General features: G+C 57.4%; 1 protein-coding gene across 1 annotated transcript in view; it reads left to right on the forward strand.

Annotated features, from left to right (window-relative positions):
• CXXC5 (CXXC finger protein 5) overlaps positions 1-16,086 on the forward strand; it is a 36,399-nt gene extending 20,313 nt beyond the window's left edge. Inside the window, exons 2-3 of the mRNA XM_005523452.3 lie at positions 9,048-10,133; positions 15,027-16,086. Coding sequence (XP_005523509.1) covers positions 9,348-10,133; positions 15,027-15,071 — 831 coding nt within the window. The 5' untranslated portion in view covers positions 9,048-9,347 and the 3' untranslated portion in view covers positions 15,072-16,086. The remainder of the gene's footprint in view (positions 1-9,047; positions 10,134-15,026) is intronic.
• The last annotated feature ends 923 nt before the right edge of the window (positions 16,087-17,009 follow it).

Raw genomic sequence — 17,009 nt, forward strand, 5'->3', positions numbered from 1 at the left:
ACGGAGTGGGGAGAGGCATTTTTATCCTGTCTTCCTGCTCTGCAGGCAAACTGGGAGGTGGTGGAAAGATGTGGAGAAGGATGGCAAGCCCTGCCTTGAGGGGATACTCCCTGCATTGCTGCTGGGGACATGGGGAGAAGCAAAGTCTTGAGGCATTTCTGTGTCTTCTCCCTAGGAACATCCTCTTGGACGCTCTTAGCCCAGCTCTGCCTCCCCTTGTACCTGTCTCAGCAGGATAGAATCATAGAATCATGGAATGGTTTGGGTTGGAAGGGACCTTAAACTCATCTCATTCCAACCCCCAGCCATGGGCAGGGACACCTTCCACTATCCCAGGTTGCTCCAAACCCCATCCAACCTGGCCTTGGACACTTCCAGGGATGGGGCAGCCACAGCTCCTCTGGGTGACCTGTTCCAGTGTCTCACTAGTGGCTCTGTAGTGATCCAGGTGTGGATCTCAGGGGCTGGCTGAGGTGCACCCTGCCATGTTGGTGAGCTCCAAGCTACCAGGACCTGCCAGCAGGGCTGGCCTGCTGTTGGGATGCTGCAGTGCTGGGGGTGAAGTGTGGGGAGTAGGAGTCCACAGCCCAGGGGATCAGGGTAGGTTGGGGATCTGTCTTCCTGAATCTACCTGGCTTTTTTTGGCTTCTCTGCATGGACCTGAGACACGTGTGGGTCTGTGGGCACGGCTTGCCCATCCCTCAGAGACCTCCCCTACACTTGGTTTTAGTGACAAAGAGAACCCTGACTGCTGCCTGCCTCCCAAAATCTGGACCCCAAAACCTCTCAAGCCTCGCTGGCCCACCGGGCTTACTGGAAGCAGCTCCCCTGGGCACCAGTGAGGATGGGATGGTACCAGCCCCATCACTGTGGTGAGTTTTGGCTGTGCTCAGCAAGGCTGTGGGGCTGGGAAGAGACCAACTCGGTCCCCCTGAGGGCTCTGGGGTGCCTCACTTCCCCCTCCCAAAGCTGAGCTGGTCTTCCCCCCACCAACCCTGGCCAAGCAGCCTTCCTCCCCTTTCTCTTCTTCCTCCTATTTCCCTCCTGCCAGCGAGGCCAAGCAAAACGCGGTGCTGACCAAAAATAACAACCGCCAGCAGATCCAGACAATGGATAAACCCCCGGTGAGGGCGAGGGCGACCCGAATCCTCCCAGAGGAAGACGGGATTACTCGCCGTCCTCTTAGACATCTGTCAATAGCTGCCGTCTGCGGACCCGCTTTCCGACGGGGCCGCCGCCTTCCTGCTGGGAAAAGTGGTTCTTCCAAAGTGGTTGCCTTCAGGAGCAGGGATCATGGGCATTTGGGATCTCATCACTAAGCACCATCAGGTCCCCACCACCCATTAATGGCCAAACTCAAATGCACTGAGATGGCCCCGATGCTCTTGAGTGGTGACAGTGACACAGGTGCTGGCATGGGTGCACCGGCCCATCCCGGTGCCAGCTTCCCTGGGATCTGGAGCAGCCTCTTGATGTGTGCTCTGCCACCGTGGAGCTGCCTGGTGGGATGTGGAGGGATGGGGTTTTGAGAGAGCTGGGAGCACAAGGGCACCTCTCCAGGCTGGAGCTGTTCTTGAAGATGGCACTGATGGATTTGGGCACTGCTGGAGGTGGCACTTGTGGTGGCACTAATGGATTTAGGCACAACTGGAGGTGGCATTTGGAGGTGGCACATGTAGACTGGAACACCACTGAAGGTGGCACTGGTGGCTTTGGGGCTCTTTGCCATCCAGTATTCCCTTGTGACTGTGCCTACAACTTTTCCCCTTGTTTTTAATCAACTCTGCCCATGCTGGGTCTCTGTGACCTGGCTGTCAGTCAGACCCCAATAATCGACGCTGTAATTGCCCCATCTGTTAACAGAGTGACTCACACATCTCAGCTTGGCCTGGGCAGGCCATGTGTGGGTTTCCCTGGGGCAAAGCCACCTTCAGCCCCCCAGCTCTTTGGGGGTCCTGCTGGGATGCCCGTTGTTGTTGGCTTCTGCCCCTGGGCAGTGTCTGCCCCTGCCCACCTGTCCCCGATGCCCTGGGGTCATTCTGCCTGGTCCCCTGAACCTCACAGCCCTGAATCACCCTGGGGACCTCACCTGGTGGACACAATGTGGGGAACTAGTTGGGCCAAGGAGTCCCTCCAGGAAGGTCTGGAGGAGATTTACAGAGGACAGGGGGCGTTCTGCTGGGCTGGGATTGATGGCGCATCTCCGGGGCGATGCCAAGCCGGGGGGAGTGGGCGAGCGGCAGAGCCGTGCCACGGCGCGTGAATGTCAGATGCTGCTTGGCTGCGAGCTGGGCTCGTGCGAGAGCAGATCTGTTCAATCCCATTTGGAGAGGGGGGAGAGGCAGGGGGGGGCTCTTCCCCAGGCTCAATCTGGTAGGTTTTAGTTACAGTCATTTTAGGATTTGGGCAGCGAATTGGTGCAGCTTTGGCACAGGGGGGGATGGATGAACACCGAGGCTGCCAAGCCTCCCTCATCCCCCGGAATTGGGGTAGGGGGGGACCACGCAGGTGGGTGCAGCCCCCGGGCTGAGCAGTGTGGCCATCACCCGGCTCTCTGGGCAGCAGCTGGGCGAGTGGAGGAGGGGAGGAGGTGCCTGGCGTTGTCCGCAGGGCACCCGCAGCCCTGCAATGCTCGGGTGGACGCTTCAAATCGCGTTATCTCCATAACCGCCCGGCTCTGGCCGCTCCGAGTGGCAGCGGAGATAAGTGGATTTCTAGGGAGCGCCTGGTCGTCTGACATTTAAGACTCCTTAATCCGTAACCACCACCCCGCGGAGGCAGGACACAGCCACATTTCCCAGCTGGGGCAGCCCCGGGCGCAGGTCGGTCCCTGCAGTGGTGGCTTCAGCTGTGCCAGGGCCACACGGTGAGGTTCGGGGAAGTGCACGGAGGCAGTGGTATCCCTGGGCACTTCCTTGTCCTCTCCACCATGATAAGCTCCTTGGAAGTCCAGGGCACGTTGGTGATAGGCTCTGGGCTGTCTTCTGAGTCAGGCATCCGGGTGTGGCTATGCTGGCAGATTGCTGCAGCCATGGGGCTACATGGGAAAACCCAGCAGCAGTGGAAGAAAATATGCCCTTGCTGGATCCCTGGTGGAGGGAGCCCACCTGGGGAGGTGGCATCACCTCCTGCCTGCTCAGCAGGATGTGGCATGGCCTCACCACGCTGTCCATGAGGGTGTGCTTGGCAGGACACATCCTGGCCCACCCTGTGTATGTGTCCAGAGTTGCTCCTGGGGGACATCGGCGGGGCCGAGTGGCTGCCTGCGAGAAGGAGACGGGTGAAAGCCACTCTGTGCACCATGATGATTCACCATCTGTTTCCAGGGCAAACTCCAGATGCTGGATTTAATCTTCCATAGCCTTTTTAATTCAGGAGTTGGCTTCTTAACATCCCTCAGTGCCACCTCGGCAGCAGAGACAAGCAGAGTGGCTGCCACGACTGGCCCTTCGAAGGATGTTCTGGAGCACAAGAGATGAACTATGTCCGTGTGAGTTGCCCATCTGGCAACCTGTCATACCTTGACCTGTCGTACCTCTGGCTCCTTAACCCACCCAGGGTGAGCCTGAGCATTCACAGCACTGCCCAAACCTTTCCCAGGCCCAAGCCTTCTCCAGGCCTCAGTGTCCTCTCTTGATGTCTGGAGAAAAGGTGGTGGGTGATGGTAACTTCCATGGCTACATCCAGGAGTGGATCTTCTGGCTGGACCAGTTTTTGGGAGGATGAATGCAGAGAGCAGAGCTTGGGGGCTGCTGGGTTGACAGAGGTGATGGCTTGCAAATAACAGGCTTGTCTTTGCCTCAGGCACCTGATTATCAGGCACCATGGATGGGTGTCCTGTAGGGATAATCAGCCTTGGGAGATCATGGATTGATTTTTCTCTTGGTTCACCTGCTGCTGGACATCTGGCTGGTGAGGCTGTGGTAAGACATCACTGCCTGTTTCAGCTGACCTGTGTCACCTGGTGGAGGGAACAGCAGGTTCGACTGTGCTGCAGAAATGGGCACCTGGTAGCTGAATCAGCTGTTGTGGCGCTGGGGTCGGGGCTGCTGTGAACCTTGTTCTGGTGGGCCTTGTTCTCCTGAGCCTCCGACCTGGGTTGCTGCTGGACCTTCTGCCTTGTGACAGTGCTACAGGGCCGTGGTGCTGTTGGACGCACTGGGTGTCTCATCCCAGGATGTGTTTCAGACACCAGGATGCCTCCAGGGTGTCTTGTGTCTCCCCACGCATCACTTCCACCACCTATGGTCCTGTGCTCCTGGCCATCTCAAATTCCTGTGCCAGGGCACCTGAGGAGCACAGGGACCACCTCCAGCTCCTCTTTGGAGCTGCAAGGGGAAGGTGCCTCTGGCTGCAGCCTCCCTTGACCTACATCTTTCCTGGGATGCCTTCGAGAGGGGCACACGCTGGCGGTGGGTGCCCTACTTTGGTCGGTCTGTGGCATGGCTGAGTCCGTCCATCTGTCTGTCTGTCCATCCATCAGCAGGGAGTGATGCTGGTGGGGAGGAGGTGGGGGGGCCATGCTGGGCGGGCGGCCACGCGGCGAGGGGGAGGAAGTGGGGACAAAAACGCTGAGGAGGGGACAATTGCAGCCTTTCTCCAGGCTGAAAAGACGCCGGGGTCCCTTCCGTCCTCGTCCTCCGTCTGCTGCGGGCGGACAAAGCCACCGCCCCCAGTGCCCACCCAGTGCCCAGGGATTAGAAAAAAGGCGAATTTTGATTTTCTCCTTTTGTTTCTGGAGCCCGGGAGCAGCTCAGCTTCAGCTTTGCTGCTTTCTTCTCCCTTTACGCCGTGTCTGTGCACGGCTGACCAACCGGCGGCTTTTCTGGGAGGAGGGTGATTTATTCAAAATTAAAGGAAAGCAGAAGTTCTTTCTTGAAGACGAGACTTTTTAGGTCGGCGGGAGCTGGTGGCTTTCCAGCCATGCAGTAAAAACACAGGGGATCCAGCTGGAATTTGCAGCTTGTCATTTTTTTTAGGAGAAGCGAAGCTCCTCTCCTGCTCCCCTCTGACAGTGAATGGTGCCTGTGACTAGGGGTCTCTCAGTCCATCGCCTGGCAGGGTTTATTCGGACCACCAGGGATGATCCTATTGCAATCTATATTTATTTTGGCGTTGTCAGGACTATTGCAGTGCAGTCCCCTGTGTGCTGGGGTGCAGGGAGCCCTGGGGCAGAGCACAGGAGGTGAGGGGTGGTGTGGTGCTGAGAGCTGGGGGAAGACCCGGGTAGAGGAATTATCCCATTTTTTCCCCCACAGCTGCCTTGCCCAATCGAAACATTCCAGGCTGATGGGAGGCAGGTCTTTGGGGTGATCCCATGGAAATCATAGAATCACAGCATGCTTTGGGTTTGAAGTGTCCTTAAAGATAATCTCATTCCACCCCCTGTCATGGTCAGGGACATGTTCCACTAGACCAGGTTATTCCAAACCCCGGAGTAACTGGATAACCCTCCAATCTGGCCCGTAGCATTTTCAGGGTTGGGGCAGCCACAGCTTCCCAGGGCAACACATTCCGTGGGTGCCATCCCTCACCCTGGGACCCCCTGGCCTCTGGACCCTGGACCTGGCAGGGGGTTGGTTGCAGGGGAGGAGCAGCGTCCTGCAAAGGCTTGGGAACCCCTGGGTGTGGGTTGTGGACTGGGGCCTCCCGACCTTGGTGGTGTCCCCTTGAACCCTGGCGTCCCTCCAGGCTGTTAAGCTGCCCCGTGCAAAGGCCCGGCCGAGGGAGCCCATCACGTGCCCCTTAATGCGGCGGCCGGGACTAAGCACCTTCTGACAGGGACCCAGATGACGCTGCCCGGCGCCTTCCCCAAGGGATGGGGGCCGGAAAAGGGGCAGAAACGGGACGGGGGGGCCTTCACCGTCTTTACTCGGGTCAATCATAAAGAAGGGATTAAGATCATTAATTCCTCCCCCCCGCTGCAATTAGCCGGGCAGCGGCTGGCGAGGAGCAGCGATGTCTGCTGTGCTGGGTGGTCCCACGGTGGCCGGGTGGGGGATACCCCCGTTTTATGTGAACTGGCCACGTACCCCCAGCACCCCGGCCTGGGGTGGCGGGTGAGGACAGTGCGGGGACAGATCTGTCGCGGCTGGCACTGCCGCGGTGTCCGGCGCCTGCTGGCGCGGTGGCCCCGGGGGCTGGAGGGCAGCGCTGGCTGCTGCAGATGGTGGGAGCTGGCCTTGGAAAAGCGTGGGTCGGGACAATGGATGGATTGTGTGGTGGAGCCGCTGGGCATGGCTCGGTACGGCTGGGCACCGCTGGGCACGGCTGGGCACTGCTGGGCATGGCTCGGTACGGCTGGGCACGGCTGGGCACGGCTGGGCACGGCTGGGCACTGCTGGGCACGGCTGGGCACGGCCTGGCACGGCTCGGCATGGCTCTGCGCCACACCCCGTGCCAACAGCGGGCACCCCCTTGCTCCTCTGGGCTGAGCGCGGCCACGGAGCCGTGCCCGGGTCGCTGCGGGTGCGGGGAGCTGCTCCGGGTGGGCTGGGTGACCCTGTCCCGCAGCCGCGGGGGCTCGGGGGGCTGTGCCAGGCTCTGCGCCCATCGCCCCGCTGGGAGCGGCTGCGAGCGGGGGCTCAGAGCTGCTGGCACCCGATCCTGTGGCGTGGTGCCACCAGCCAGGGAGCCCGCATGGTACTTGTGGCTGCAGGAGAAGATGGGAACCGGTGGAAACGGTGACCACGGCGTGGCTTCAGCTGGTGTCCTCCCCACTTTGGCACCCGGAGCCCGCAGTGCGGCGGTGGGGAGACCCATGCGGGCCGGACCCGGATCTTAGCCAGGGCGATGCAGAGCATCTCCAGTGGCTGGACACCTCCCGTAGCTCCCCGGCACGGCGGTTCCGATGGCACAGGGCGAGCGGGCAGGGTGGCTTGGCTCCCTGCACGGTGCGGGGCTGGCGGAAGAGGCGCAGGGCCGCAGGAAAGGCGGCCGCGGGCAGGAGTGAGATAAAACCCCCGGGCGCTTTATCTCACATCCTCCCGTCCGGTGCTTTTCCTGCCGCGCTCCCCGCTCCGGCCCCAGCGCCCGTTGCTGTCGGCACCAAGGTGTGACCCGTCCTGAGGTTTCCAGGGACAGGTTCCCCACCTCCCCGGCACAGGGGACGGGTGGTTCAGCTTCGTGGCAGCTGCTGGATTATCCTCCAGCACCCCGTCAATCCTTCGGGGTGCACCCCACCTCACGGCTGCCCAGCATCCCCCCGCCTGGCGTGGAGCGAGATGCTGGGGAAGGGCAGCAGCCCGTCCTGCCGCCGCAGCCTTCCCTCTCCACGTGGCCTGGCGAGCTCCCGGCTGGAGACCAAGCCCTGCATCGATCCGCGCTGCATCTTAAATCCCGCAGCAGCTGAAGCAAGCGGTTTTCAGCGCCAGGGCGAGGGGGGGTTTCTCCGTGGGCGAGCCGGCTCTGGCACCGGAGTGAGACACCGGGGCTGCTTCCGCAGCCGGTACCACGGTACTTGGCACAAGGACCTTGCCCCCATCAGCGTTTTAACAAGCTCTGCCCGTGGGAAAGGGTCCTCCTGGGCTATTGTGGGGTTCCCGGGGTTGCACTGGAGAAGGGGATCCAAAGGGTGATGGATGAGCAGGAGTGGGGTGTGGGGGAGCAGGGATGCCGCTCGCTCTGCTGCATCACCCCTACACAGGAGTGAGTGTCTCAGCAGAGCTTTCCACGTGTGGCCACATCCCTGTCTGGGCTCCGGAGAGGAGGGTGCTGGGAGAGCCAGGATGGAGGGATGGGGTGGGCGAGGGGCATCCTCCCAGTGGCACCCTCCCCCAACTGCCGCCGGGGTGGGGACGTGGGTTCCTGCTCCACTAAGCCCTGCAGCTTTTCTCCTCTAAAGCCTGATTACTTGGCGGTGCCTGTGTGCGTGCGTGCTCGGGAGGGAGGAGGAGGAGGAATTTCACAACAACAAGTGTTTGCAGCCACACTGGGCCCAGCTGCCCTGGAGTCGCCCGGGGGACAGCAGCATAGCATCCGCTCCAGGAAGGCTCTCGCTGTCACTGCTGAGCCCGTGGCTCTGCTGGAGCAGCTGGGCATGTGTGCTGGGCATGCTGGGGCATGGCAGGAGGTCAGCACTGGGGCTTGGAGGTGGATGCTGTGGCTCCCTATGGGGTTGAAGGTGGGCACCGCAGCTCCTGATGAGGCTTGCAAGTGCAAGCTCCAAGCAAGCTGCAGCTCCCTGTTTGGTTTGGAGATGGACACTGCAGCCCTTGGTGGGGTTAGGAGGTGGATACCATGGCTGTCCATGGGATTTGGAAGTGGATGTTGCAGCTCTTATGGGGATTTGGAGGTGAACACCATGGCTGCCCATGGGATTCGGAAGTGGATGCTGGAAGTGACTCAGAACTGGATGGTGCAGCTCCCTATGGGATTTGGGGTGAACACTGCAGCTGTCGGTGGGGTTTGGAGGAGGATGCTGTGGATCCCTGCGGCACTTGAAGGTGGACACTGCTGCTCTCTATGTGGCTTCCTTCCCCTGCTCAGTGCTGGCTCAGGGACAATGATCCAGGAGGAGGAGGAGGAGGAGAAGAAGGGGTGCAGCCTAGCCTGAGCTGGGTGAGCAGCATCCCTGGGACTGTGGGAGCTTGGGTGTTGCCTCCACGGCACTTGGCTTGGGGTATTGAGAGGAGCTGCAGGGTGGGAACCAGGCACGCCTTGCATGAGCTCCAGCTGCTGGCCCGGGAACATCCCGCTGGCGCCTGCGGTCCCATCCGGCGTGGGGCCGCACGCCGCTGGAGCGGAGCGGGAGATGAGCCCCGTGACTTCCCTGGGGCTGCTGTCCCTGGGGGAGGAGAGCTGGGCACAGAGAGTCTTTAAGCATCGGAGTGCCATTGCTACCAGGCCAGGACTTCCCCTGTGACCCCCCACTTCTGTCTGGATGGTGACCCTTTTAGAGAGCAGCGGAACGGATCTCCACCGAGGTCCGTTCCCTGGAGTTCCTTTGTTTGCAGCGCTGAGATTTTCATGGCAGGGGGAGGAAGAGCCGCTTTGAAAAGCCCGTTGGCTCTTGCCAGCGCTAACTCTCTTTTCTTTTCTCCTTCCAGAGCCGCGTGGTGTGTCCCAGAGCCGCAGAGTATGTCTGTGCACTGAGAGCACCCTGAGTCCTCCGCAGCCGGCGCGGGAGGAGACGCCCCATTGATGCGCGGTCCCGTCTGAGCGTCTCCGGCGGCTGGCGGGCCTCTGCTACCAGAAGGGCTTTGGGGATTTTTCACCTTGGCATTGGGGAGGGTTTTTGGGGTTTTTTTGGTTTGGGTTTTTTTTTTTTATTTTTGTTTTTTTGGCTTTTTTTTTTTTTTTTTTTTTTTAAATTTTGGGGTTGGTTTGGTTGTTGTGCTCCGGGCACCATGTCAAATTCGGGCTCCCATCAAGACACTGGGAACAAGCCAGAGACAGAAAAAAATAACCAAGATGACTCTCAACCCCCTGTCAACTCCGAGAGGAGGAACAAAAGTGGAATAATAAGTGAACCTTTGAACAAAAGTCTTAAGAAGTCCCGTCCACTCTCCCACTATTCCACCTTTGGTAGCAGCAGCTCGGTAAGCGAACATTCAGAGAAAGGCAACCCCTTAGCTAATGGCAACGATGCGACTGTGGATAAAAGTCATTCTACCTCAAAGCACAAAAACATCTCTAGTATGCTGAGCAAATTAGACCGGATGTCGGAGCTCTCCTCAGAAGGACAGACCGCCCTCCAACAGTTTGCTCAGTCGACAGAAATGCTCAAAAGAGTGGTACAGGAGCATCTTCCTCTAACAAGCGAGCACGGGACTGGTATCTCTGACATGGAGGCAGTCTCAGCTGCAGAGACAATGAACGGCCCCTCTGATTTTCCTTACCTGGGGGCTTTTCCCATCAACCCAGGCCTTTTCATTATGACCCCTGCCGGCGTGTTTCTGGCAGAGAGCGCGCTCCATATGGCTGGCTTGGCAGAGTATCCCATGCAGAATGAGTTGGCATCTGCCATCAATTCGGGGAAAAAGAAACGGAAAAGATGCGGCATGTGCCCGCCCTGCCGAAGACGGATAAACTGCGAGCAGTGCAGCAGTTGTAGGAATCGCAAAACTGGCCACCAGATTTGCAAATTCCGAAAATGTGAAGAACTCAAAAAGAAGCCTTCTGCAGCACTGGAGGTAACCGGCCCCTCTCAGGCACCCTAACCCTTCCTCGGGCTGCGCTCCTGGGTTTGGATCTTGCCTTAGATAATAAAACACCTGGTACTTCTTACTTTTTTTTATTTTTCCCTTTTCCATTAACAGCTCACACCCTGAGATGTGTGCTCTGCCCAGTGCCCCCAGTCCTCACCCCCTGCTATGTACTGGGGTTGGTTGATGTGGGGAGGGGGGCTGGGGTCTCTCCCTGGGGTCCCTGGGCACCCTGGACTTTGCTCTCCCCTTTGCAAGCACAGGCAGCAGCAGGGCTCTGCCGGGGTTTTGGTGACAGCATCCCCTGTCCTCAGCTGGTGGCAGCTCCCTGAGCTGGGGAGCAACATCTAACCCCAGAGGAGGGGGATGACATTTTGGGGCAGACCTCGAGGTAACTGGTGATGATGAAACCCGTGGCCATGGTGCAGCCAAAGCCCAGCCCCTCAGCTCACTCCGCTCTGAGCAGGGGCACAATGATCCCTGGTTTTGGGAGCAAACTGCTGCAGTGTGCACTGGGCAGCATCCCCACTGGAGTGGCTGTGCTGGGTCTCTCTGGGCCAGCATCCCTCTGGGGTGGCCAGGATGGGTCCCTGAGGCAGCAGCCAGATTTCCAGTGGCAGCAGCACTCCAGTCCCCACTGGCAGTGCTCCTGTTTCAACACCCAGCAGAGCCAGGAACGTCCCTGCTCCTGCTGGGGATGCCCAGGTGTGAGCCAGGTGCTCGGGCTGTCACTGCCCACCGTGGCCTGCTTGTGGATGTCCTTGGCTTTGGGTTGGGCTGCCACCTTGCCAAATCCACTGGGGAGGGGTGACATTTATGTGAAGACTACAGGAAAGGTCTGGTGGCTTGGGTTGTGTGGGCCTGAAGCTCATTAGGGGCCGTGGGCAGCTGCTGGTGGTGTGGTGTGGCAGGGCAGGGCTGTCCCATGGACACGCTGCTCTGGCAGAGCCTCCCTCTCCCTGCACACCCGGGTGTGAAGCCAGGTTCGGTTTTCAGGGGTGAAACACACAGGTGTGAAGCCAGGTTTGGTTTTCAGGGGTGAAACACACAGGTGTGAAGCCAGGTTTGGTTTTCAGGGGTGAAACACACAGGTGTGAAGCCCCCTGTGCTGAAGGCAGGTTTGATTTTCCCATGAGATGACCCCACTGTCAGCCATGCCGCTGTGCTTCCTCCTTCTGGTGAGCACATCCCCATGGAGAGACAGCAGAGGCTAAAAAGTCACCTGGGCATAGCTGGATCGTGCATCCTGGCACGAGAGTTTTGCCCATCCTCTGGTGGTCCCAATGCAACCAAAGCCTGCTGCTCCCATAGCCACGTTCTACGTTTTTCAATTAGCATCAGCTCTGAATGAATACTGAAGGGAAAAAAAAATCTATTTGGGCGGTGGGGATGAGGAGAGGGGGACTGTGTCTTTCAAAAACCGCTGTATTGCTAAATTATATTCTTGTTCTAATTTGCTGAGTCAGTGATCTGGAAAAAGGGAGAAAGGGAAGAAAAAAAAAAGTTCATTTCTTCCAAAGAGTCCTAAAGCGGGTCAATAGACTCAGAGCTCGCAGCAGCTGGAGAAGTCTCTCCCTTCTCCCAGTGCTGGGTCTGGGGGTGATAAATAGCACCAGGAACCCATGGAACTGTCACCTCTGTGATGGGTTTCTCCATCTCATGACTGGCTGGGAAATTGAGGCCACTGAAATAGGGTTCTGCATCTGGTAGAGTTGGGCCCCACCAGAGCTGAAGTCCCATCCCTCCTGGGCATGACCAGGTGTGTTGAGGCTCAAGAGAGATGGGTTTGATGGTGGGATGGACACCTGGGCAGGACTGGGTCACTCCAGGGCGTCACCATCCCCTTTTCATGACAGACCATCCCCTCTCTCAGAAAATCCACTGGGACCATGTGTTGACCTTGGTAGGGCTGTACAGGACTGTGGCTGGGACAGGGACACCATGGCCCTGGCTGATGTCCCAGGTCACCTGGGTCAAAGCTGGGTTGTTAAATCTAACCTGTCAACCAGCCTTGCTCATACATTGGGCCAGCTGTAGGGCAACCACCAGCACCTGTGCTGGAGACGTGTCTGGAGAGGGCCAGGATGCAGAGTTCCCTGGACTGCTGGTCCTGGTGGGGTGCCATCACACCTCTGCTCTTGATACTGGGGCAGAAGGGGCCATTCAGTGGCCCTTCATATGGGGCTTTGTGAAGCACTGTCCCTGTCTGTGGGGGGCAGTGCCATTGCCCAGGAGAGGGACAGTGACTCTGTCCTGCCACCTCGTGCATCCAGAGGAACGTCCTCAGACAGCCCAGACAGGGGCTGCAGCTACAATTAAATGATCTAAAATCAAGCAGTAAAAAAAAAATAGAATTAAACCTTTATGGCAGTGAAAAAAAAACGGGCTAAATCCCTCAGCTGCCGTTAAGCTTTATCTGCACATCTACAGAGCCTGAAGAACCGGTCACTGCTGGTGTCCCGCTGTGCTGGGGTTGCCTGGGGCTCTGAGACCGGCGAGGTCGGGTGTTAGGAGCAGGCAGCAGCACGTCCCTGCACTCACCAGGCTCCTCTGGGCTCTGCCAGCCCCAGCAACCCCGGCTGATGCTGTGGGAGCTGCTGGCCAGCCCTGCACAGGTCACCCTAGGCTTGTCTGCAGAGCTGTAGGTCACAGGAAGGCCATGAATAGTTGGGGTTTGACTCACCAGAGCTGTTCTCCATCCAGAGAAGCTGTGCTGAAGTGTTTTGGTGCCCCAGATAGTCACTGTCACTCTCATGTCAGCCTCACAGAGACTGGCCACGGAGGACAAGGGGTGAGGGTTTTGAACTGAAGAAGGATAGATTTATGTTGGACATAAGGTAGAAATATTTGTGATTAGGATGTTGAAGCCCTGGCACAGGTTGCCCAGAGAAGCTGTGGCTGCTTCATCCCTGGAAGTGTCCAAGGCCAGGCTGGATGGGGCTTGGAGCAAGCTGGGCTGGTAGAAGGTGTCCCTGCCCATGGCAGGGGTGGAATGAGAGGATCTTTAAGGTCTCCTCTAAACCACTCTGTGAGTCTGTGATTGTGGGGGTGAGGGGATCTCTCCTGGGCATCCACATTAGAGCTGATTGTCCATCTTCCTTTAATAATAAAGGAGCAGAGGTATTTATCAGACATCTCCTTCCAGACCCAAGAGGAGCCCCCTCTCTCCTCTTTCCTCTCCTCTGGGTTGATGGATCTGGGTGGGTGGCCCTTGCTGGAGGGTCCACCCTGCTCTGCCCTGCCTGTTCTGCATTCAGTGCCTTGAGTGGGATCCAGTGTGGCCAGCATGGAGTGCCACAGCCCTGTGCATGGCTGGGCACAGGCACTGTGCCTCCCCAGATGTTTGATTACGTGTCGTAGACACCTTGAGGAAGGGGCGATGCCTGAGGCTTGTGACCGCCCCAGCTCCTCCTCAGGGCGTGCTGGGGGCAGGAGCAGGTGAGATCTGTCAGCAGCCTGGTGGGCACCTCCAGCTCTCACCCATTCTGGCCCTTCACACCCCTGCCCTTGTCCATGCCCCGTGTTTGGGTTGCGCCTGTGGAAGGGGACACCCTGCAGGGATGGGGTGATGCTGCTCTGGCTTTTAACTGAGGCTTGGTAGGTGTCTTGATCCAAGAGAAGGACCCAGTGAGATCTGGTGGACTCCTGCATAGAATTAGGAACCAAAATGTGTCTGGTTTGACTCTTAGGATGCTCCATGAGGTGTCCCAGCCCTGCACATGGGCTCAGTATTGTACCCCTTGTCAGTCTGCTGGCCCACGCCTGTCACTGCACCTGAGGCCTCTTTCCCATTGGTGTTCCTTGCTTGTTTGGAGATGTGGGACCTGAAGGGTCCTCTCAGGTGATTGTGTGGTGATCCTGTGGTGACTGTGTGTGGCTGGCACAGCTCAGCCTTGCTTGGGGGCTGTTGGCACTGAGAGACATTGTGGTCCTTGCATACTCCACACATGTTCTCATGAACATTGTGCAGGCTTTCCACCTCATCCAGGTGGGAAATGTCCCTGGTTCTCCTTCCAGAGGACCCTCGTGCTACTGGGGCATGGCCCCACACCATTCTTCCTGGAGGTGGCTTCTAAGAGATCTTGTCTGTTGTTGGGCCCTTTGTTGGCTGTGGGGTTGAGCCTGGTGGGACTCAGCCCTGTTCCCTGTGAGGTGCTGAGGTACCTGGTGGTGCCTGGGCTTGCTCTCTTGGGGTCAGGGTTGTTCCTTGAGGCCGACCACGTCCCATGTCCTGAGCAGCTCCTGCTCTGGTGTCCCCAGGCCCATCCAGCTCCTACTCCCTGCCCCAGTTTCCATCCAGATACGCTCCTAAAGCCACCTGGTGGCTGGGCTCCTGTCCTCTGGGTGTCTGTCTGTCCGTCCGTGGCAGGGACTGTGGGGGCTGGCAGTGAAGGGAGTGTGTCGGGGTGTGCCAGGCCATGCTGACCACTCACAGCCCGGCCACTGTGCTGACCAATGTGCCACTGTGCCAGCTGCAGCACGGGGACACGGGGACACGGGGATATGGGGATGTGGGGACACAGGGACACAGGGACACAGGGACACAGGGACACGGGGACATGGGGACAGAGGGACACAGGGACACAGGGACACGGGGATGTGGGAACAATGGCTGAGCTGGTGCCCAGCCAGGGAGGGGTGTGGCAGCAGGGGGACCCTGCTCTCCCTCCTGCTGTCACCGTGGGTTGGGAATCTCGGGATGCAGAGCTGCATCAAGGGGTGCTGAGCCTGGGCTGGATCTGTCCCAAGGCCGGGGACCGCGGTGCTGGGTGGGGGTGAGGGGTGGGTGCCCAGCCCTGGTGCTGAACGCCTGTGCTGGACCCGACCTAACGCCTTGTCCCTTCTTCTTCTGTCCCCCTCCCTGTCTCTCTTCCTTTCCAGAAGGTGATGCTTCCTACAGGAGCCGCGTTCAGATGGTTCCAGTAGGAACGGGAATCCCAAAGCTCTGTCATCCAAGTGCAATGTCACTGCTTGCTTGTGTTGTCTCAGGCAAGGGATTTTTGGCTGAAATGAATGGATGCACCTGTGTCTCTTTAGAACCAAAAATATTTTCTCGCAAATCTCATTCCTGTTTTTATAATTTTTTTTTCTTTTTTTCCTTTTTTTTTTTTTTTTTTTGCGTTCGTTTTAACATCTTCGAGTCCTAGTCAGACATTTAACTGCTTTTCAAATAAAAAACAAAAAAATAATTAAAAGAAAAAAACAATGGATCTGTAAAGTACCAAGACTTAATAGACAGAGTATGGACAATCAGTTTCTTTCTGTGTTTTGGTGTTGATGTTGTTTATGTGTGAAAGATGCAGTACTTGTGTAGGGAATGTAAATTTACAGTAACCTTTTAAAATCTAGTTACTAATAAGCACTACTGTAATTTAGCACAGTTGTTTAATTGCACCCTCATTTATACTTTTTATTTGATTCTTTCCCATCATACAATAGAGTGGATAGTTTCTAGAATGCCTCAACTTCATGTTTATAAATGAGAATATGTTTAAAGCGATGTAGTATCCCTTCTCCTCGCCATTCACCTCTGGAAGTTTAACCCACAAGAGGGTCGGTATAAAAGGTGGAAGAAAACAATTGCTACACAACTGGCGGAATTGAAAAAAAGGAAAAAAAGAGTAAAAAAAAGAGTAAAAAAAAAAAAGAGTCGTTGTTAGTTTATTAATATAGAACAAGAAACGCTGCGTACAGAAAATCCTCCTAATCGCAACGGTTTACTCCTAGAAGTAATTTTTGTAAACTTACAGAAGTTAAAATCAAAATAAAACAAATATTGCAGGACCTGTGCTGAAGCAGTTACGCAAAGTGATATTTCTCTTCTGTTCACCCCCCGTCTCTCCAGCTCTCTCTCCATCATTAAATTGAAATGCTGTTTGTAATGTTTTAGCGATCCAGGCTGTTTTTGTGAATAAAATGAATGCATGTTTTGTGTCATGATTTCCAGCTTGGTTATTTCTCTCCCAGCCCTCTGTCCAGCCCTCCAGGCCCCCCCAGCAGTGCTGGTGGCCCACGTGCCATGGTCCTGCTGGCTGTGGGGGGCTCGCCAGTGGTGATGCTGGAGCGTGGTGGGACGGTGTGATGAGCTGAGCTGGAGTCACCCCGGCTGCTAAATCCCCACGGTTAATCCTGGCAGTGGCTGGGCTAAGCCAGCCTTGGCTCCTCCCGGGGATATTTCCCAGCTTGACCTGCCTGGAGTTTCACCCAGCAGTGCCAACACCATTTGTTCTGGTGAAACAATATTAACGTGCCATGGAGAACCACGGTGAGGCTCGTGTTGTTGGGACAAGTCTAAAATGAGCTCCTAAAGGTGAGTGGGTTCTGGGATGGCTTTCCAGCCTAGCCTCATGTGGCTCATGATCCTCATACTGGATCAGCAGGAGCTGTCAGGGATGGAGGGCATGTTGGATGGGCTCAGCCATGGACAAACCATCGGGTTGCTGCCAGTGCTTGGGGTGCTGTGCTGGGAATCACGCCAGGCAGGTGGGCTGGGAGCCTCCTACCTGTCCCCTGGATGTTCTCCAGGGTCATCCCAGCCTGGCAGGAGGTGGATCCGGCTGGAGCCGGCAGTGCTGGCTCTGTCTTGCCGGGAGGAGGTAGCGAGAGCCTTTGTCCCCAGCCAGTGTTTGGGCCAGCATCTGTTGGCCAGATGTGCACCAGGAGGAGGGGGGTGACGGCGGTGCGTGGGCTCTGTCCCTGCTGGGATGGAGCAGAAAGTCCTTGGGGAAAACTGCCCCAAATGCCCTCTCCAGCAGCATTCCCCCAGCTGCAGCTCCAGGTGGTTTGGAGCCAGGCACCCTGGTCACTCCAGAGCCTGGAGTGCTCACACCCAGGGCTGTGTGTGAACGACTGCAGCACACGGTG

This window comes from Pseudopodoces humilis, chromosome 17, assembly GCF_049639895.1.
Source record: "Pseudopodoces humilis isolate 2021_Gansu_Grassland_sample_001 chromosome 17, ASM4963989v1, whole genome shotgun sequence".
Taxonomy (NCBI): domain Eukaryota; kingdom Metazoa; phylum Chordata; class Aves; order Passeriformes; family Paridae; genus Pseudopodoces; species Pseudopodoces humilis.